We start from the raw sequence: 23,030 nt of genomic DNA, 5'->3' as shown, positions 1-23,030 counted from the left end.
TAGTTACAGTGCTCAATGTGAATGGTGCTTAAGAGACACGCTTATACTGTATATGTAGAGTAGGGCTACAGTAGAGAACTTTAACTAGACTTTAAAACGTGTTCTAGCAGCACTTCAAAGAGGCACACAGTCAAATCCAAATAGTTTACACCCAGAGTTAAAGTAACTATGAATATTTCATTGTGTATGATGAAGATATGTTGCTGTTAATGTAAATGTCCATGTGTTTAAGTGTACCACTGGATTCTTGGAGGAGTAGGGCACTTCCTCCCAAATAAGCAATGATCATGAAACGCATAGATCTCATTACGAAGACTCCAATCTCCCCACTGTGTTATACAAATGATCATTAACAAACACCAGAGTCACTAGATTTCAGTGTGTGGTCTGTGGTGGTAGGGTGCAGAATTACACTGCCATGCTGGTGTTGATACATTGTGCCATCTAGTGGGAAAACGAACCCACTGCAGACAAATATAGTAATGCAATGTTGACCCATACAAACCCCAAAGCTTGTAGGGATATTTTTAAAACCACAAGGGGATGAATTTCACTTATAACATAAAACAAACCTTTATGGATATATATTGATAGAATTGGAAAAAACCCCATGTAAAACCACGAACACTTCACTTCACTTTGTAATTGCATTAGGATCAACAAGAGAATAAAGAGTCAAAAGCAGGTAGATTTAAAGTGATTTAATCGCTTTAAAGGTGTTTCATCCAAGTCTCCTATCTAAAAAGACAATACTGTACACATAAGCCGGTTATAAAAGACTTTACAAATGCAAAACAGAAACGTATGGCACAAAGGGAAGTGTGGCTGTGTGTGGGCTTCCAGCAGAACAGACCAATGCCTTCACTCCAACCATTGAAGTCTGGAAAAGAGAAGGCCAGAAAGACAGATTGTTCTGTGTTACTTGCATGTCTGGTGAAGCTTACCGGTACATATAGAAACATCAAGGTTCCTGTGCACTTCTTTTTCTTCTTATTATTGGTAATGTATATTATTGTCTTGAAGACAAGCTGTTGCTTAGGCGGCAGCTAATAGGGATCTGTTTTAATAAACAAACACATAAATCTGTGTTGCTGGTAATTTACACCAGTCTAACAGACAGAAAAGTAAGCAACAGACAAGCTCAAAGCTGGTCTTAAGTTAACTTTTGTTCTCATAGCGCTGGTCACTGAAAATAGGACCCTGAGACTTGCGAGCAAAGACATGGAATCAAGAAATTCTCAAAAAAACGAAGTTTAATAAATTATGAATATATTGTCATAAAGTAAGTAAGCAGTACAAATGCATGCTTGGTATAGCTGAATGTTTCAAGGGCAGTATACTCACTCTGCACTAGTGAAGCTGGCAGTGGCTTTGATGATCATGTAGCACAGTGTTAGAGCACTGAGGAGTCCAAAGCTGGCGATAATAAACCACTCCTCTGTCAAACAAAGGAGAGGAAGCAGGGTGTCACTGCAGCCACAGAGGAAGCCAATAACAACCAGAGGAAGCCCACCAGCCAAACAAGAGGAGAGCAAAAGTCTTGCTTCTGATTGGTAAGGCAGTGCGAAGAGGTGAGAAGGCGAAAGAGAGACCAAGAGGAGACAGGATTTCAGAGAATCCGTGAAAAAAAGATCCAAAGTAGATGACTCAAGTAACAAGATGGGAAGCGAAAAATAAGCAATGTGGAGCGTTTGAAATTCACAGCGTGAACGCACGCACGCACGCGTGCACACGTACACGCACACGCACACACACACAGTGGTCGTACTACTCAAGCATGTGTGTGCATAAAGACATGCACACGTTACGCACGCACACAATAACTTGAAAGAGAGGCATAAGTCATATAGACTTCAACATGGCAGGAGTCCAAAAAAGTCCAATGCAGATTGAAAAATTCAACAAACTATTAGTGAACATACTTAAGGGTTGAAAAAGCATAGAGATATGTTATTGCAGTGTTAAATTTCTTATCCCAAATACCTCTCTGTATTTGACTGACAGAAATGCCTTAGCCCAGGACATCTCTACTAAGTCTGCATAATGGGCTCAGCTGTGCTTTTTTACTTTGTCAAGGACAGCATTTAGAATTGGAATGGCGTACAGTATGCTGAAGTGAGAACAGTGCTGTAAGCACAAACTGAAGCCCAGTGTTATTATAGGATTATGACACTGCAGAGATACAGAGTGACAAGGGCTGATGTGGGTTAGTGTATATGTGCATCTACAAGTCCTTTACACATTTTTGCATGAACAGACGAAGAGGAAGGGGAGTTAAGAGAGTGATAGAAAGTCAAGATTGCAGGGGAACCAATGGAGATGGGGGAGTTGAGAGAGAGTGTGTTTGCATGAAGGAGAGACAGATGAGAGAGTGTCAAATGTTAGCAATTTGGTACAGTAGATTTAAACCTTGTTATTGTTGCTTTTTTGTTTATTTTGCTGACCATAACATAATAATCTCACTTCGCAGTAAAACAAAATCAGGATGAGGAAGGTAGGGATTGTTTTATGACATCAGTTACCCTACCAGTGGAAGGACATTCATTAACTGGCTAGTGACTACATTGACAGCAATTGACAGTTATTGGTTAAATTTAAGTGTGGCCCAGGCCGTGGCGTAACGGTCTGGGCACCTGACTGGTAATCCAGTCGCAGTGTGCCGCGGGTTCGACTCCCGAGCCCGACACGGCCTTTACTGCATGTCATCCCCCATCTCTCTCCCGTTTCCTGTCAGCCTACTGTCTGTCCCTTCAAAAATCAATAAAAGGCGTAAGCCGCAAAAACTTAAGTGTTAAATTTGAGTTTTGAAACACAAGTTGCTCCTGTTGATTCCTGCTGGCTTGTTATGAGACACCTTAAGAATGCAGGGACAAACCAAAAGATCCAAATGATTCGTTAAATAATCATCAAAGAATGAAAGGACAAACAAACAGCAAATCAAACACACAAGGCAAACCACATAAAAAAGCAATGATAGAGTGTCAGGGCTTACTGGTGACAGCAATGTTGATTTCCCCAGTGCGAGGGGTCATCTCCCCATCAGAAGGGATTTGGGGGGCCCCAGAGTTTCGCAGAGGCTCTAGGCTGATGGAAGCTTCGCCGGACAGGTCCACCAGGGCTGTCCTCTGGCTGCTGGTCGTCTGACTACGTCCTATCCTGTCGATGTCGAACGCCCCATTGTCCACGCACGGCAGGTTGGGCTGCACAGAACAGACAAACCACACTGTGAGGAATTCTAATTTAGCACTGGCCAAGTAACTAGTAACCGTCTGCTTTTTGTGGATGTGTGTGTATAGTAGTGGACAGTCCAATAAAAGCTAACCACTCTGTTTTATTCGCTGCAACGCACACACACACACACACACACACACACACACACACACACACACACACACACACACACACACACACACACACACACACACACACACACACACACACACACACACACACACACACACACACACACACACACACACACACACACACACACACACACACAGAACTATGCAAGTGTCCTTGACCAAGACATTGGATCCAGACCTGCTCCCCCATGGCGAGTCACTCTGGATGGAAGTGTCAGCAAAATGACTTCGATATGAATTGTAATGCTAGGCCACATGGCCAGCAGGTGGCAGGTTCTGCCATAGAATGGCTGACACAACAACACACAGGGTGAAATAGTTATGCAATCATTCAGACAGAAAAACAAGATGTATGTCAGAAAGAAGAACATAGAGCCATGCAAAGAACACAGAAAACACATGGTAAATTGTGCTTTGGTCTTGTACAGGAAGTCTGTGTTGTTCAGAGTGACCTAGTTCAGCTCAGTGTTATGACGTTTGTTTTTTATCTCCGCTGCAAAATCTAGCTTGTGTGTGTGTGTGTGTGTGTGTGTGTGTGTGTGCGTGCACGCGCGTGCATGCGTGCGTGTGTGCGTGCATGTGTGCGTGTGTGCATGCGTGTGGCATAATTAAAGCAAGGCACAATGTTACTGTACTGTCAGTGAAGAGTAGTGACTCACCATGATGCCCAGTGCTTTGAGGATGTTGAGTTTACACATGGGACAAGTGCAGTGCTCATTCAGCCAGGGGTCCACACACATCTTATGGAAGACATGTCTGTGGAAGGAGAGAGAGAGAGAGAAATAAACAAATATACACATATACAGAGAAACAAAGCCCATAGTTAAAGTCCATAAAGTATTCAATGTTAGCATTCTCCAACAAACATCAAAGGGAGCTCAGCTCCTCCTTGCCCCCTTTAAATCCTGAAACTGCACACAACGATGACTCTGTGCGATGCTGTAACGCCCTTGGCAAGGTAGCCAACGTGGGCCGGTACACAGCACAAGGCCTTCTTTGTGAATGTGAAGGTGAGATATGATAGAAGTAAAATTATTGAGGGCTCTGAAAATGTAAAAAGAAATGCCCCAGACATGTAAAATAAAATTCTGCTGTAGTGACAGAGAAAACCGATGCAACAGAAACTGAATTATATTAACGTTGAATTACATAACTAAATACATGTCCGGTATATTTCCAGTTGCTACATCAATTTGGCATAAGTCCAACACTCGCAAATAACAATAGTGTTTAGAGAATTTGTCAAAATGTATAGAAAATATAGAAGTGAAAGATTATATCAACAATGCATTTTGTTTAATTGTTTAAAGTTACACAGTATGACGTTATGGCTTGTTATGACTGGATTACTTTGTCTAATGCTGTCTCTTATAAAAGGTAGATTTAAGGTATAAAAAGACACCAATACAATGATCCCAATGCACAAGTCTGAATGGGATATGAAATGTATACTGTATACTGTATACACAGAGTACTTCATAAATCATTACCTAATAGCTGAACATAATAGCTTCCCTGGTAAGTGAGTGACACAATAATAACCCATTAGTACTTAATAAAATCTCTCTAAAGCATAATACACTTAACGCAGGTAAGTGTACAATGCAAGCACAATGTATGCTTGTAATCATTTGTGCTTACATTGCCTTTTTACACTTTTGTGAGCACATTATATTTTATAACAGTTTCTTAAGTAGCAGACTTTATTTTTCTGTACATAAAATGTCTTCATTGTATAAATGTACTGAAATAAGATGAGAACACCATGCAGTATAGGATCATCAAGATATCTTCGGAGCACAGACAAATGAGCCTGAGCATCCATGAAAAATGAGCTTGCTATATTGCACGGAATAAATGTCCTTAAGTGCAACTGCAGCAAAGTATGACATGCATATTTAGCTGGCAATATTGTTAAGTGGCTGGATAACGTGGTATTTCCTGGGCAGTAAGCCTCACTGACGATAAAGTGCTATTCAGACCTGGGCCCTGAGCGTTTATTGCTTTCAAGGCGTGTTTTGAATTAACGGCTATATGAATTAATAATAAGCCTGTTTACAATACAATGTCTGGGAGAGCAGGATAAGCAGAAATAGAAATAGGGTGTGGGTGGAGGGGGGTGAGAGAATTGGGAGAATCATGGTTAAACACTTGTGTGTTAACAGACAGACCGGTTTAGGAATTTAGGATATTTTAGAGGGAGACATTCATTATTAGCTCTCGGCAAGTCATTTTCAGTATAGTATGTAAAACTCACATTTGAAATTTTAGGCATGCATATCTAAGTCATAACCTATAACCACTCGATCCATCCATATACAACTGGTACACTCAATTATTTCATCAAAATCGGAAAGGGCACCACTTTTCCAAGAGAAAACAAAAATGGCTTTGATCCAGTAAATCATCCCATTAACAATGTCAGCAGTGGGGTGACTGTATTCTAACAGCGGGCACCAGACAGCAGCTACAGATCAGTTACAGTCTGTTAAACGAGCAAAGAACAGGAACACACAGATATCATGCTCTGTGTGCTAAACAGGATATGCTATTGTATGACCTTGACGTCCTGTACCCAGAGCTTCAGGGAGAGCTTAATTCTGTCAAGGGTTAGATTGGTTGTGTGAAGAGACAAGAGTGAATGAGAAATAATCGGTGGCAATGTGCCAAGGCCCGGTACCACACAGTTCTGGCACATGTTCAGATTTCTCTAATATCTGATCTGTGCCGAACTGGATTGAACTGCATTGTGCTGGTCCGGACTAAGCTGCGATAGGCCTAGGGCCAAATAAAGACTCAGACAAATTAAAAATAAATCTTCTGGCCAAGAAGGCCACCGAATTTTTTGAAGTGGATCTCAATGTCAAGGGTTTGTCTTAGATATTTACTGTAGGCACAGAGACAACCTGCATAGACTGAATCTGCAGAGAGTGATCTTATTCTCAGGTTTGTTTTATAGCATGGCGCAGAAGAAATCACGCAGCCATCTAGAACAGGGTTTGTCTGTATCTCTGTCTGTCCAAAACAATTCCTGTATCTCTGTCCCTGAAAGTAGACCAAACACAGCTCAGCTCACACTGTTATGCCAATTTCCTATATGAATTGAATATGAAGGATGGTAAGGACCCTAATGGAAACAAGCCATAGGCTTTCTTGGGTATTAAATCCTCTTAGCAGACCTTGTAATGTAATTGAACTGTGCTTTCCTGTGCTTTTTTGCAAACTGTTAAGTATTCAATCAATCAATCAATGCTCATACTGCTACAGCGCTACATGCATACAGAACACCTCACAGGAGCCCATGATAGACTGTGTCTTGTTCGGTGTTGGGACTAACACGTTAGTAATATATTACTGTAATGCAACTGTTTACGCCATTTGATTAATGATTATTTATGACAACTTTACTCTTCTGAAAAGCAAGTTGTAGCTTTTAAAAGTGCTATAATGATAGAAAATTGCTGCTTTAGATTATTCCTATGTTTGACATACTGTAGCATGTTTCGTGCCGATGTAGTTAACCTCTATCCAACAGGTGGGCAGAACACCCTGGAGAGGACTGATGTGATGACCTCAGCAGTAGGCCGGCCTTAGCCCTCCTTTTTTTAAAGGCAAGGCTAGAGACTCAGGACGCGACAGATGGCTCTCTGCTCTGTCGGACAAGGGCAGAGAAGTTAAATTGTGTCTGTGTGTGTGCAGTTCTGGTTGCACCTGAAGGTCAGTGGCAGCTATGCGTCTAAAATGAGCCTGTTACTTTGCGAGGTCATGCCCTCCTCCTGTGAGAGTTCTGGCCCTCGCATGTCTGGGTCTCCAGAACCACTCTGTGTTGAGGGAGAGGGGATGTCTGCTTGGGGGCTCGTTATGATACAGTATACCCCTCTTTCCATTTCTCTCCGTAAGTACTGACTGCTACAGGTATTGTAATTTTTCAAAGCATAAAACTCAATATAAAAAGGTTGTTCGACAGGCACTGTCAGACACTGAGACACTTTTATGCCTTCATTGATAGGACAGTAGACTGACAGGAAATGGGGGGTGACATGCAACAAAGGTCGTCAGGATCGGATTTGAACCCACGACACATTGTGAGGCTGCATCAACAGCCTAGGTGTCCAGACCGCTACCCTAGCGGTCCGGGCCTAAGAAAGAAGACTTCACACTCCCTGCACCTAAAGTTTCACATTTTGCCTTCGGGCTCTCCTTTCATACAGTATATCCATTAGCCGGAAACAAAGTCTTTGCAAACCTCTGCAAAGGTCCTCTGCCAACCTGATGGGCTCAGAGAGGGGTGTGTAGGCAGGGTTCAATGTAGAGAATAAAATAAAATTACCTGCACACCGTCTGCACCTACACAATAGTAACACTTTTATGTTTCGGTCACATAGACCTTCTTCAGGCATCTGATGCCTATATAACCATTAGCCAAAATCAGGCTAGGCTAAAGGCATATTCATACTCCAGTTTTAGGTGATTAGGTGACTACCGAAACGGTGGTTAGTAAAAACAGAGAGATCTGTTTGGGTGAGTAGTTTATCACAGTGGCGTGATGTCATGCTGTAGTTTTCCCAAACACAGTGGTCACCTTATACTGAAGTATGAATAGGCCTTAAGTCTCCCCTCCATAACTAAAGTGGATGTAATAGGCTAGCTTTCATGTGGATTTACATGAGAACAGCTGATAGGCCATAATTGGTTGGTTACTTATACTGTATACTTCTACTCTCCCATCACAGACAACCTTTTTCCACATCCTTCTGCAGTCAAGAGATGTATGTTTTTTTAAATCTTTTACCTGTATTCATGCTAATTATCTAACTTTGGGTTAACTGCTCATCCTGCTTCACTGACGTTTGTTTATAATAAATAAAAACTGGTCAAAGATACTGAAATACAGTTATAATCTGTGGCGCATCAGTGACATTTTAACTCAAGGACATTGTTCTGGTAGCAAATCATCAGTCACCATTTCCAGGTTGGGGTGGGGGTGAGGGGTAGGTCTAGTTTGATAGGCTGTAAAATTATCTGTGGAGAGAGCTATTTTCACTATAGAGACCATTACTGTTGAGGAGGAAATGCATTATGGGATGCATATGGTGATTTAGAATCCGTCTCAGCCATTAACAGTGCAGAGTCAGACAATACTAGGGAATGGACGATTGGACGTTACAAGATTCCAGGAATCCTACACCAGGGACAGACTTTCTGTCAATGTATCTTCAATTATACAGCCCAATTCACGTTTATTATTAGAATGGTATCAAGTGTCTTTCCACTGTGACTCAGTGACACCACAATGAAGAGCAGCAGGAGTGGAGACAACCTGATCTGCATGCTGGCTCACGTGCAGGACATGCAGGAGGAGAACAGGGCGTGTGCAGCAGAGGAGGTGACAGATGAGTGTGGACATGTCTTCAGACAGAACACGTCAAGTAGGGAGGGACACATCAGAACAGTAGAGAGGCCATTCATGACAGAGAAGGAGAGGGAAGGGGGGATGGATAGAAGCTAGGGGAGGAGGAAGCAAAGGGAGGGGAGGACAGAGGGCGGGGATGTGGGAGGGAGAGAAGGTCGGAACGAGAGTGGATGGGTGGAGAGGTTACTAGTATGTGAGTGAAAAATAAAAATGAAATATTGTGCTTTTGGAAATGGGTACCATTTGTCTATTTCAGAAAAGACAGGCAGAATAGCTTAAATTATTACAACTTGCTCAAATATTTTAGGGAAGCAAAGAATGATTAATTCAGGCTAATGATATATTATTTGTGAAACAGGCTCCTTTCTGGGTTATTCAATGTGTAACTTATCTGAAATGTACTGTGTGTATCATCCTCACCCTCAAGTATGCGCGCATCACCTTACGTCAATTGTATGTCGATTATCCTTCCAAAAGTCTAAAACCTAAATCCTCACAACAATATGAAACACACTTTGTTTCCTGTTCATGTATACAAGCTTGTACATCTTTGACTAGCTAATGCTAATCAATAATGACTCATATGCTTTCCCTCTACAGTATCTTGAATATCCTAAGATATTATTTTGACCCTCCCAACATCAATTCATAAATGACAAAAGTGAGTTAATACATAGCCTTACTTGCAGGGCAGGATGCGGACCACATCATTAAGCTGGTAGCCCTCAATACAGACCGCACAGTGGTTGAAGTCAGGGTCGGTCTCCTAAAACACACACACACGCCACACACACACACACACACACACACACACACACACACACACACACACACACACACACACACACACACACACGGAAGAGACCATAAGTTGCCACATCACAGTGTCAGGATGAATGGGTGATTGAAGGCTAATATTTCTAATATTTACATTATTTTATAGCATTGTTTTAAATTAATGTATTTTTTATTGTTATGTCATTATGCTTTTATTGTTTTTTTGGTTAAAAACAAGGTGATCATCCAAATACCTGTAATATGAGCCTTGTCTAAGCTTGTGGTTTGTTTAGAGAACAGATGGAGATGAGAAATAGCTTTCTGAGACATCCTGTGTCTCCTTCACATCTCATCAAAGATAACAAGCTGTTACCGCAAACTGACAAGCCGCAAAGCCTGTCAAACTGTTTGTGAAAAAACTGAAAGAACAACCCTTTCGCTCTTACACTTTAAACATATACATGCAGGGGCGGTCTTAAGGATCGGGAGGCCTGGGTTCATGAAGTCATCATTTTAATAATTAATAATTATTTCTTTCTTCAAAGCATGAACAGCATTCAGCACAGCCAAGTAGAAAAATACACAAAAGCAGCTTGATTAAACAATTTTACTTTGTCTTGAAATTACTGTAAGGTATAACTGGGAGGCAGCATATGCTATACAATGATGTAATCGCAACTCTCAGCGCTGCTAGTGCACTAAGTGCAGTGAGTGTACTGGGAAGTGGGAACAATTACAAACAAACACAGGTCAACGTGACATGACAGTGATTATTAGCTGCTTCCAACTAGTGGTAAGTGGACGTACAGGATGAGGCCGAATAATTGACAAGGCTGATTTAAAGGCTGCGATGCAATGCAATATTACTACTACTACTACTACTATTTTTTTCCCTTTTTTATATATATTTCATAGTCATGGGGCTGATAGGGCTGAAACCTTGCCCTCATTTGAAGTCATACATTATGCACTGAGCATTTTTCAGGCTGTTAGATATATATTAGATAAAATATGTCTAAAAATGGGTTATAACTAGTCTAAAAATCACACCAATGTGAAGTGAGGGGTTCGCTAATATATTAAAGTCTAACTCAAACAACATTAAATTCTCTTTATTGTTAATGGTTTGTGTTAGGGACAAGATGACGTCAATTTCCCCTTCATTGTCAATCACGTTTTTAAAACAAACATTGGACCAAAAACAAACATTAAACCTGTATATAGAAGGTTTCTTTAGAGGTCAGCTTTATATAGGCAGTCTATATGTTCAAAAAATGGTGAAAATATAGACAGTCTATAATCTCTATAGATGTTTAAATAATAGCTAATCATTGTCTAAGTTAAGCCTAGATTGCTAAAAAACTCTGAGTATTGCTCAGTGGGGGATTTTGGCTGCCCCTCTATGTTTGTCAAAAGTGGTCTAAACAAACATTAAAAGTCCATAGACTAGTGCCCCTCAAAAGAACAAAACATAATGAGTGGATAAACTTCTGTGGCCTATACTGGCAGTGTACATAAGACATTTGGAGCTGATCAGTGCAGCGGTTAGCGCGATTAGCTCCAGACATAGACAGACAGACAGAAACACTCGCCTCTGAGGAGCCACGCTGTAAAGAAAAGTCAAAGGGATTTCTGAATGGGAACATTTCTCCATGACACAGGGGGGTGTGGCTTTGACGTCAGGACTCCAGTACTCTATAACCTGTCTCCGTCCCTTCCTCGATATATCCCTTCCTTTCTATGACCTGTGCATCGACTACATTACAGAATGAAGTGCATTTGGCTCAAGATATTTTAGATGCCCGTTGTGTTCGGTGCCGAGTGGGAACTTATTGGCGTCACCAGCCTTCACTGTGGCATGCGTCACAGCGGGAGGTGGCGTGCGGCCAAGACTAGGCTGTACATCATGTCAGCAACAAGACAAGCACGCCGTGGGGGGCGCTGGGAGGGAGGGATTGATGGAGGTAAGGCAGAGGACAAGAAGAGAGAGGACAACAGTGACAGAGATAAAAGAAGGGAGAGTGGTGGAGAGACAGAGAGAGAAAGTCAGGGAGATGAGAGTAACGGTGAGTGATAATAGTTGGCAAGGGAGACACAGAAAGAGAGAATGACTAAGACGTGGCTGAGGGCACTGTGGGTGGCCGGATGGAGAGATGCGAGGAAGCAGGACTACAGCGAGGGAGTAGTGTGAGTGATGGAGATAAAGAAAATACCGTAAGAAAGAGGCGAATAGGGAGTGCATGAGGGAGATTAAGGGACAGAGGAACAGAGCATCAAAGATAAAGCAACACCATGCAGGGCCAGGGAGTGAAAGCGGTAAGTGAGCGAGTAATTTTGGACAGACAGAAAGAAAGCAAGAAAGCAAGAAAGCAAGAAAGAAAGAAAGAAAGAAAGAAAGAAAGAAAGAGGGAAAGCGGGGTGTAGGGAGAGGAGGATGCAGTGAATCAATGTTGAGTTATTTATGGATGCTGGCTATCCATCTCTCCTGACAGAGGAGAAGCTACCTCAGAGGCAAGGACATACCAGCACGGGTCCGCTGCACTCCCATCCCCCGCCAGGGGACAGAATTAGCTGGCTCCCCATGGCGGGGGGCACGATCAATACCTCAGGACCACCCCCTGCTGCAGGACACACAACCAATCTCCACCGCACTTCCACTGCCCCCCCCCCCTCCCCATTCATTACACAAAGTGACATATTACACCCTGGATGACTCCCTTTAAGACCCTGAGTGAGATCAGCGCCTTGGGTTGGGCTGGACAGTGGGGGTGGCTTCCTTTGACTCAGTTTCCTGTCCCCGCTCAAGGAAGCTCTTAGAAGGACTGGGCTGTGCCATGACACTTTCATGGACACTTTCACGGGAGCCAAACTACACCCGGAAGTTCGGCAGAATGCACTGGAGCCAATGAGAGCTCAGTGACCAGCTCATGAACAAACATTATTTATGAATGACTGAGACCTTTTGTAAAGTGATACTTCTGGAAAATAAAATAATATATATAACACGTTATTTTAGGCTGTCTTATTTTTTTATGTGCATACTACTTAATGTGATTTATTTTTTCAAAGAGCAGAGAGCAGCCCAGGCAGAAAACTTACTATGTGCTCTTCTATAAATACCTCAATAAAAATAAATAGTTATTAAGTCGAAAAACAACCACTCGGAAAAAACGTGTGATATCACTTATGTCTTCTTTCATATTCCTGAACCAATTATATGACAAAGCTCGCAATCGTTCATGTATAATGTTTGTTATGAGCTGGTCCAGCCGGCTCCATTCACTGCCATGTATTCATTGCACTACCGGTGTGAGTTTGTCTCCCATGAAAGTGTCCATGAAAGTGTCATGGCGCAGCCCAGTCACGTGACCACTTCACTTCCTTCTAAGAGCTTCCTTGCCCGCTGGGTTACTGCAAATGGCTGCCTTATTAAATATGAATGCTGTTCCCTACGATACTGAGTGAGGACGGGATTACAGCAAGCAGAATGAGTCTAGAGTGAATATCAGGGAATGAAATAAAAGCGAATGTGTGTAGCGCACATCTGAACAAGGACAGCGTTAACCCTGCCCTCTACAGACTGAGCAGGGAGCTGAGGAGAGAACCTGAAGCGCCATGCTAGGTGTAGGTGGTAAAGGAGAACATCCAGCCATGTTATACAGGTCAAGACCCTAGACCTAGTATGTATTATCATGTAATGTAATATTATTACATTACAAAATGTTACGTATTTTGGCTACTGGTTTGACCAACTATGGTCACTCATTTGACTGGTGTATATGTATATATGTACCTTAGTAGCATCTGATAGGAGAACATTCATTTAGGAGCTGAACATCGACCATGTTGATCAAGATGATGTTGACAGTAAAAGGCTAATGTCCTAGATGCTGGGTAGATATAGGTGACCTTGGCAGTTGGCACCGAGTGTTCAATCAATAAGTCAGCCATTTTGATTCAGCAGAACGTTACGGTACAACATACGGCTTGTGTGTCCAAATAGCCATGTACTGTATGAGTGAAGTACACAATGACACAGCATTGTGTAATATTGAATAACACAATGATATTCAACAAATGACAGTCACTGCAAGTTCAACAAGAGACATGAAAATAAGAGCTGATGCAGGCAACACAGACAGAACAGCTTTCAAACTGCTTAATAATCAGCTGAAGGCACAGTACATGTACAGTAGGCCTACATTTCTAACTGAAAAGGTTGCTGAAACAAAGAAAGGGTACCGGTAAAGCACATTGGCCATGGATTTTCATACCGTATCTGGATAGCATCTGATATAATACAATTAACTATCCATGTCACTTTCCTGCACACTAAGCCAGGGTTGTTCTCGGTGCATCAATTTGTGACAGTGTCTTTGAACAATGTGTCTTTGAACAATTGTCACATGGCTCAGGTTCTCATCCATGAAGTTGGATATTTAAAGGATAAATGGATAATATTGCAAGATACGGTCATAATTATTAGTCTCGATCATTTGGAAACTTTATTGCATTACAATTTCTTTCCAACGCCTTCAGTCACGAGTAATTTATAGACCACAATGGAAAAAAGCCCCCCTGGGGTTTTTGTGTTATCATTTTCTGGACCATACAACCTATACCGTTAACAATTCCGCAAATAAAGTATTCAATCAGTCACTCAATCAATTACATCAAGGACTATGGGGATGTACACTGGCATCACAATTATAAGGCTTCTAAGGCTAATTGCTGTAGATATTTTACCATCTATAGCTTGTACAGTATATAGTATTCCTTATTATATTCACATAAACTGTACAGTATTTATTCATAGTCCCACTCAGGGTGACAATATATCAGTCTTGTGTCATATTACACATACATTATGCCCATATTCTTGGTGATAGATTATACATTACATCGATACTCGAGTCGTGTTCACATCTATTAATAGTTAATATGTTGCTGTATGCTAATCCTGGTCGGTCCAAGTGCAGATAGCCAAGCCAGACTTCTATTTGGTATTTTTAATCTGATTTTCTTTCCTTTTTAATGTTTTACATTTACATTGTTTTTTTGTATTGACTACTAGTATCTCTACTCTATCTGTCCTGCCTTTCATGCCTACGGCAGAATTGTACTAAATGTACTACGATGATTGACACATGTAGAAACTGAAATCATACGACATGATCGCTCCTCTGATCTCCTCACTGACTCTCTTTTTCTCTCTCTCTCTCTCTCTCACCTCACTGACTCTCTTTCTCTCTCTCTCTCTCTCTCTCACCTCACTGACTCTCTTTCTCTCTCTCTCTCTCTTTCTGAGATCTAACCGCACCTTCAGCTCTGTGTGGTCAATCACTCCCAGCAGACCTCCTCTAGATGGAAGGTTTCAATTTCTGTGGCGCTCTCTCCGAGACCCATGTTTTATTCATGGTCGGAGATGCTGTGACCTTGACCAGGCTCTGCCTATGAGGGATGGACTGGTGATCAGAGCACAACCCTCGTTTTCTGTCTGCACTCGGACAACAAATAAACTAATACTCACTGGCAGTGGTGTAAAAGTAACCAAGTACTGTACTTAAGTACAATTTTGAGGTAATTGTACTTTACAGTACTTCTTTACTTCTACTCTATTACATCTCCTTTAAAAAATAAAAAATAAATAAAAAATAATATAATAATGTAATCCTGTGCGCTACACTTTCTCTGCCAACCTGGGGGGGCAGTGGACTGACCTCATGCTTCCTTCTATGCATGAAGAGTCCAAGCTGCTTCTTTTCACCTGACAGGGGGGAAGTTTCCCCGGCCGGACGTAACACGTGGAAGGAGTACGTTATTCCGACCAGTTCCTTTCCCCTCCATCAGGCTGGCCAAGGGGAGGTAGTTTAGAGACCAGGATTACTGCATGTTTTTTGTGAGGGTACCTACCCTAGGGGACACGGGGAGAACATTCAAACTCCACACAAACTCGCCCACCCCGCCTAATTTTCATTATTATGACAAAACATACCCTTCAGCCCTACAGTATATACATTATGGCCATTTGAAAGCACACAATGTGTCTCATTGCGACACATTTCTATTTTCAAAAGAGTTTTATATACAGTACTTGAAATGAGACATTCCGCACAATGAGCACTATTACTTTTGGCACTTTAAGTACACTTTGATGCCAATACTTTTGTAGTTTTACTCAAGTACATTTTGAATCCCAGACTTTTACTTGTGGAGTGGAATAGTTCCACATTGTATTATTGATATTTTTACTTTAGTAAAACATTTGAGTACTTTTTCCACCACTGCTCACTGGTGGTAGCTATAGCTGTAGTCTTATTATGCAGACCCCCTACTGAGTATATGGAATAATTTACCCAGCAGTTATTAATAGATAATAATAAATTATCCCTGCTGGATGTTGTCCACAGTTGATTTGTTCTCGGCGCAGCCTCTGGGCTATTTCTGTAAATCAGTGATTTTCAACCCTTTCCATATCAAGGTCCACTATTTATTCTGTATTTGAGCCACGGACGACCATTTGATGAGGTTTAGCCTCAGACCCAAAACTAAGGAATATTTTGTTGTTGGTGGATAATATTTTGTCCACAATTCCATGCTGTATTGATGTTGGTACCATTAGGAGAGACAACAGACAAATGTTCTATACATTCTCCAATTGTTTAGACTTGTTTAGACTTGTTTTTGCTTACTAAAATTAAGTAATGCAGACTATTGAGAGCGTAAAATCGTAAAAAAGGGTCAACCGTAATGACTCTTACGGGTCCATTTGGTTTTATGCTTAAAGATAAGTTTTAAAGATATACTGTAAACTGTATAAGGGTCAATTTGGTCATTTAACTGCATGTGACTGCCTCAGGGTCCCCGGACCACTGGTTGAAAACCACTGCTGTAAATGACACCTACCCCCGATTCCCCCGTGGTATACCCGAATAATGACACCTACCCCCGATTCCCCGTGGTATACCCCAATAATTCTATGTCCAACCGTGTGCTTTGATCAATAGAAGGCCATCCGTGTCTTTACAAACAGTTCCCTTTAGACATGCATGAGGTCATCTCCTGTGACCTCTCCAGCCCTCCAATCAATCCTCTGGTACAGTAAATGACAGCGTTTAGGATGCCATCTGTGGAAATACTTTGCGAGCCGAGCTCTCTCTCGTCTATCACATTGATGGCCTCATCTGGAGGCCTACGTCTGCTGTGGCCCGAAGGTGACAACCATAAATTATAAATACATTGAAATGAAAAAAAAAAAAGACATCTCCCACATGTCATTTCCGTCATGGTCACACGCTGCTGGGGGGAAAAAATGACATCTCCCATGGACATCTCCGTCATGGTCACACTCTGTGTTGATTTTGACAGAGAAATTAAAATTTTGTCATATTTTATTTCATTTTGAAATGTTTTTGTCAGAGTTAGTCTGGTTGTAGTCGACTAAATATAAGATTTTAGTCGACTAAATCTATAGTTGATTTTGTCAACAAAAGAATATTTTGGGCCCAGGCCGTAGCGTAACGGTCTGGGCACCGGACTGGTGATCCAGTCGCGGTGTGCCGCGGGTTCGACTCCCGGACCCGACACAGCCTTTACCGCATGTCATCCCCCCATCTCTCTCCCGTTTCCTGTCAGCCCACTTTCTATCCCTTAAAAAATCAATAAAAAGGCGTAAGCCGCAAAAAAATATCTTAAAAAAATATATATATATATATTTTGGCGGGGCTCGATGGTGTCGTAATCCCTGATTTTACACTTGCTTGCATGCTGAAAATAGCCGATCAACAAGCTCACAACGCATTGCAGCGTGACGTGTTGTGAGCTTGTAGATAGCTTGTAGATAGCTTGTACTATTTTCAGCAACACACACATACATAAAACATAAACACATATTCACATAAAAACTGAAATAAGTCAATAATTGCAAAAAGAGTCACAAGGCAAGAGAAATAACAGCACACTAAGAATTGATAAAAAAAAAAACTGTCTCAACATTTAGGTAGGAAAGCAGGCACACTGTCTGGTAGAGTGTGCCATCAGAATAGGGTCAGACAGTAAACTTTCAAAAGACCTACAGTACAAGTAAGACGCGCAAACGCGGGAAGCGAACGCAGCTCGTGTGTGTGTGGTTGTGTGTGTGTGTGTGTGTGTGTGTGCTACAGCTGCGCCCTGTGTGTGTGTGTGTGTGTGCTACAGCTGCGCCCTGTGTGTGTGTGTGTGTGCTACAGCTGCGCCCTCTGGTGGCGGGCGGGTGGTGTAACAGCGGGACAGACACACAGACACACAGACACACAGACATTCAGCCCTTGCTGTCATAGTAAGTGGCTCACTGCGTTCGCAATAATAAGCTTGATCAGGTCCTTAAGCTTCAGATCAGAATCCAAGTGATTTCAAGTTGCAGGGTCAGTGCACATGAAGGCTCGTTTGCCAAGTTCAGTCGAGGTACAGTATAGGGACAGTAAATTCCAGGGAGTCGCTTTCAGGTACACTGTTAAGGCACATACAGACTCGGTTTTTAGATTACTGAAGATGCGCGGGGAGTGGACAAAACGAAGGGGGAGAGAGATTTATCACGTAGCTTAAACACCCCCTGGCAGCCTTTGGTGGTAGAGAGCAAGACAAGCTAATATTTAGACTTTGAACAGGAAGTAAATAATGGCATAAATTGTGTTAGATGTCCGTGTTTACATTGTATGTGCAAAGGACTGTCTAAAAGTCTAAAAGAGACGTTGGGCCCTATTTTCGGCAGTGCCTTACCCTTTATGCCTAAACGTAATATACAAGCTTAAGTTACAATGTGTCGATGTAGATCGGCTAGCTATTTTAAAATGTTTTTCAAAATAAAAAAGGCAAAGAAGTTTAGGGATAAGGGGTAAGGCACGAATGAAAATAGGGCCCGTTGTTTGTTGCGACTGAAAATCCAAAGGCATCAGACAGAAAGTGTATTTCCTGTATCAAACAGAATATCAGAACGTCATCTAATTTCTCCTGAGTTTGACCTTAAATGTACTTTTTCCACTGGTGATCATGAAGGCCAACTTAGATGATGGCTAAGCTTTTTATATTAAAGAAATAAACACACAACAAAAAAACACTTTCTAAATAATTATGTCAACATGATAAAGGCATGAATGTCAATGAGTGTTAGAAAGGTAAAATAAAGAGTTATGTGTCTTTTTTTCCTCTTTACCTTATCCCCTTTCTTCACTGTCCTCGTTGTTAACTTTCCAATGGCTTTCTTAGCTGCATCACCAAGCCGGCGCTAAAGCAGGGAGAGAGATGGGAGAGAAAGAGACAATGATGAGAAAGTGAGAGATAATGGAGAGAGAGAAAGATAGGTGCGGACAGAGACGGTAGGTGAGTGTGAAGAACAAACCACCAAGGCCTGAATAAGCAAGATAAACACAGACATTTCACTTGGCACAAAGAAACCTTCGGTTCTTGTCTTGTCTACGTAAACTACCGGCTCGTGCACACTGTATGCGTCCTGTGCGAGTACTGCGTGTCCTTGTGTCCTGACGACTGCACCCCACGACCGAAACAGGCCTGGGTGGGCAATCCGACCTGATCTACACTCCTACACTTCTAGTTTTTCTTTGCACTCTATTTGCTTCACTATTTACCATGGTGTTCGTTGACTCTGCAGGTGAGATTAGAAAAAATTGTTTCAGTCAAATCTACGTACATGCTGATGCAGTTGCTGCATAGCACTGAGGCATTAGATGTTTCAGGAAATCATGATTGTTAGATGCTGTTGTTTTTGAGGGTGCCATTATTTGACAAACCAGACTGATAACTGGACCTTGAATGTACACGCAGCGACTTTGTGCTGTGTGATCTATGACATGTCATTTCCTGTACTGTACTTACATGGCATTCACTAACTAATATTTGACTTCGCTGCTGGTAGTGTAGCTTTGAGCTATTCTTAAAATACCGTAACACATATGTGTCAGGTGGTTGCGTTCACACGGGCAGATACAAAGATACAGTCTACCATTCATTTTCAATGGACGCCAGCGACATGAAGATACAAAGATACTGAAGTTGAAAGCTAGTTTCAACTTCAGCTACAAAGGTACAAATACGCTGTGTAGCTCTTTGAATCTGCCAGGGTGAACGCAGTGCAAGATGCAACCTGACTTGAGCACCTTGTATGAGTCATTGCAACTCTGCAGGACATTGTAACTGCATTCAGAGGAATTGTAAGGTACTGTACCACCTTGTAAGGACACCTTCTAAAGTCAGACAGGCGTAATGAATCAATACACGAGTCGCACCACTTGTACCATTACATCAGCATTCAGCACAAATCCCACTGAATTAAATCTGCCAATCCTTGACCACAAGTCAAGGACTGTAGGTTATTGATGTTGCAAGTTCTGGCAACCCATATACTGTGTGTGCAGCAATTCCACATGCTGTTGAGGCGTTTGTGTACTTTAGTATAGGCTCGCTGTGTAACCTAGTTATGAGATTGAGATAGATTGTTAGTTGGTTATATTAACCTGTCTGGTTGCCTTAGCTGTGGTATCCATTGGCTGTATACAAACACATTATAATATCATTGACTTCCATTGTCTAGTTTTGAAGCTAAATAAGGCATTTTTGGGCACGGTCATGAGTCATCATGGAAAAAAGCGACTAATTGAACCATTGCCTGCATAGTAGAATCTGTTTGGAAAGCAGCTAAGCAGAGACTGGTGAGCAGGGAAGACCACCTATATTGTCGACAAACATCCTTATTTACTCTGAATCTACACTGCTTCCGCGCAGATTGATCATAACGGCCATTTTTTGTCCTAATTTCTGCCTTCATCATGCATCTCGCTTAGAATATGAACGCTTTTAAAGATAGATCAGTTTTACGACGGCGATGTAGTAAAGGAAGATTTTACCTCCCGGTTTTGGGGGGAAATGAAAGGTGGGAGTTTTCAGAGTACAATCTCCCTCATCTGCTTTGGCGCCTTTATTCTGAAAATGTTCCCGCCACCCAAACTGTTAATGAGTTAACAATCTTTTCCCTGTGTTTGCATTGGTACCTGGCTGCGGTCACGTGCACTGGTGTAGCGGATCTTCTGGATGAAGTAGAAGATGAGCCAGGCTGACGAGATGATCATCAGGACGATGAAGGAGATGGACACGAAGACCAGAGAGCCTCGGTTGTTGTTCTTGGTGGGCCCTCGTTGACCCACGACCACGTTGACCAGCACTGTGAGGTTGTGGTCCAGGTGGGCCAGGATCTCCTTCCCGTACGTTTCCGTTATCATCACAGCCACGGTGTTGCCAGTACCTGGAAGGAGAGAGATATTTGCTTCTGAGATGTAGTGGAGTACAACTTCCATGATATCTATGACCTCTGAAATTATTTCTCAGCTGGAGGAAAATGAATGGCATTTGTGACGTGGCATTTATTTGAACTTAAGGGGAAGAGACAGAGAGAGAGAGTGTGGTTCCACCCAGTGTAGGGCTTGAATTGGAGCAGAGGGGGGGATAATTCTCTGTAGCACATTATGAATGACTACAGTAGAAAACCCATCAAACTATTTCTCTTCCGCAAAGGTGTCAGGGACCAATGGCCTGAGTACTGTACACATTCCTCTTCTAATTTAGATCATGGGCCATCTACTGTATCTATCATCATCACCTTTATTTATACTCGGTTGAGGGAAAGCCCTCATTTTCAATGTAGCCGATGTTACAATACACAAATACAGTCAAAAACAATACATCAAACACAACATTATACATCAGGATAAATTACAAAGGAACATAAATAAAGAACAACCAGTCAAAGAAATACCCCCGCCCCCTAGCGACACATGCATCACACGCCACCGTTCTCGGTGTTACCCCACTGTCATGCTTCCTATGCTACAGCCGCAACACAACAATCAGCGCTGTGGCCTATACAATTTTGCGCCTGGCCCCGCGCTACGACTGCCGAAACAATGCGACGCCCCTATTTCTTCTGCTACCACTCGCCACTCAGGGAGGGGACTGGACTGTTAACATTCCACCATGGCGAACACGCACAGGTTCATTTGGTTACACTCCCAAAGTTACATTACTGTGTGTACCCAACAACATATCTGTTGTATCATAATATATCAACAATATAATCCACCACTCGAGGGAGGGGGAACACAGCTACAGCTCCTGCATGGAAACAAGTGAGCTGGAGAGAAAGGACTTTTTTTCTTCTTCTTTCTTTAACCAATGCTGACCTGCGAGCGACCATAGTGAAGCGACTGAAGCAACTGGAAACGTATTATATATCTTCCTCTTTGAACGCAAGCCTCTAGTCTGGCTTTAGCCACACTGAAGTAAAATGGATATCATAGCGACAACTTTGCAGTGTTTGCACGTAACTCGATATCACTTCAAACCAAACGCGGGTGAAACAACACAGGCATTGTGGTGGGGGGTGCGTGGCACCTGAAAGCCTGGTGATGCGCGGTTACAGATGGTAGTCAAAGCCAAAGACAATGTTACAATAGCCTACTGCACCGCATGTGATAAAAAAAAACATCGCCTCCCTCGATTATTTGTCTCACAACGGAGTTATTCAAAATCCCTATAGGGTTGTGTAAACACGCGCCAGTGTTGTCTGTACAGTACACACACCATCCAGGGTGTTGCTGCCATGTCAAAACCAACTCTGGGCCATGTGCCGTGTGTGCGCAGAGACATATTTATGGTCCCAGGAATACACAGTCACAGACGCCCCCCAGGGAATGCTCCGCAGACCACTTATAATATTAACTTTGTGCCCTTCCCAAGCTCATCCATTAACAATTCCCTCCCAAACAATAACGTCATCTAATCTATTACATCTCATAAGCCACACTGTACCTAATTTGGTGATCATATATTAGAACGGGTAAGGACTAGTTAAAGACAAATGGGCGATCCAATCTGCTCAGTTCAAAGCTTGTTGGATGCATGACTTTGAGGACATGTTCGGGGGGTGGGGGGGCTCTCCCAGGGCCCTAGGCGGTCGCATAGTTTGCAAATGCGGCAGTTGCACCTTTATGGGAAAATAAATAAAAACAATAGTAATTTAAGGTATGGTAGGTAGCTTTAGTCTCGGGTTAACAAATGACAACACTGACTGACACAAGATTCTATTAATTTTGTGATAATGAATTCTGAACTCAAGATAATGTTTCTGTTCAGTCAACATGAACACTGTGCTCCACCTGGGGCTATATTCTAATGGGGGAGCCATACTGAGAATGTCTGACATCTATCAGCATGCTCCAAGCTGCCTGTCTCAACAGGAAATGCACCAACGCCACTGTACAATAATTCAAGTTTCTCTGCTGCTGTGACCCAGAGAACCTTGGAAGGAGAAGCATCATGTAATGAAATCCAATGTCACGACTCAAGACATACAGGTAGCTTACACCAAAATACATACTTCCTATTTTTAGATCCATAACTGTAATAATTTTGAGTTGGTACTATAAACA

General features: G+C 42.2%; 2 protein-coding genes across 5 annotated transcripts in view; one reads left to right on the top strand and one right to left on the bottom strand.

The window, feature by feature from the left end:
• Positions 1-23,030, top strand: part of LOC310873003 (leukocyte cell-derived chemotaxin-2-like) — a 111,993-nt gene that overhangs the window by 28,899 nt on the left and 60,064 nt on the right. The window lies entirely within an intron of this gene.
• Positions 1-23,030, bottom strand: part of rnf130 (ring finger protein 130) — a 59,528-nt gene that overhangs the window by 1,777 nt on the left and 34,721 nt on the right. Inside the window, exons 4-10 of one of the 4 annotated variants that reach the window (XM_083785236.1) lie at positions 20,598-20,848; positions 18,746-18,817; positions 9,462-9,544; positions 4,025-4,121; positions 2,993-3,200; positions 1,345-1,438; positions 687-880 (exon numbers count right to left, since the gene is read on the bottom strand). In XM_083785236.1, coding sequence (XP_083641362.1) covers positions 862-880; positions 1,345-1,438; positions 2,993-3,200; positions 4,025-4,121; positions 9,462-9,544; positions 18,746-18,817; positions 20,598-20,848 — 824 coding nt within the window. In that variant the 3' untranslated portion in view covers positions 687-861. Of the gene's footprint in view, positions 1-686; positions 881-1,020; positions 1,058-1,344; positions 1,439-2,326; positions 2,603-2,792; positions 2,855-2,992; positions 3,201-4,024; positions 4,122-9,461; positions 9,545-18,745; positions 18,818-20,597; positions 20,849-23,030 lie in introns of those variants that run through there. The other 3 variants (XM_083785235.1, XR_014570442.1, XM_083785237.1) reach the window with 3 other exon arrangements.

This window comes from Protomyctophum parallelum (assembly GCF_964188405.1).
Source record: "Protomyctophum parallelum genome assembly, chromosome: 16".
Taxonomy (NCBI): Eukaryota; Metazoa; Chordata; class Actinopteri; order Myctophiformes; family Myctophidae; genus Protomyctophum; species Protomyctophum parallelum.
The sequence above is the reverse complement of the archived record's forward strand: the minus strand, read 5'-3'. Positions and strand labels throughout refer to the sequence as shown.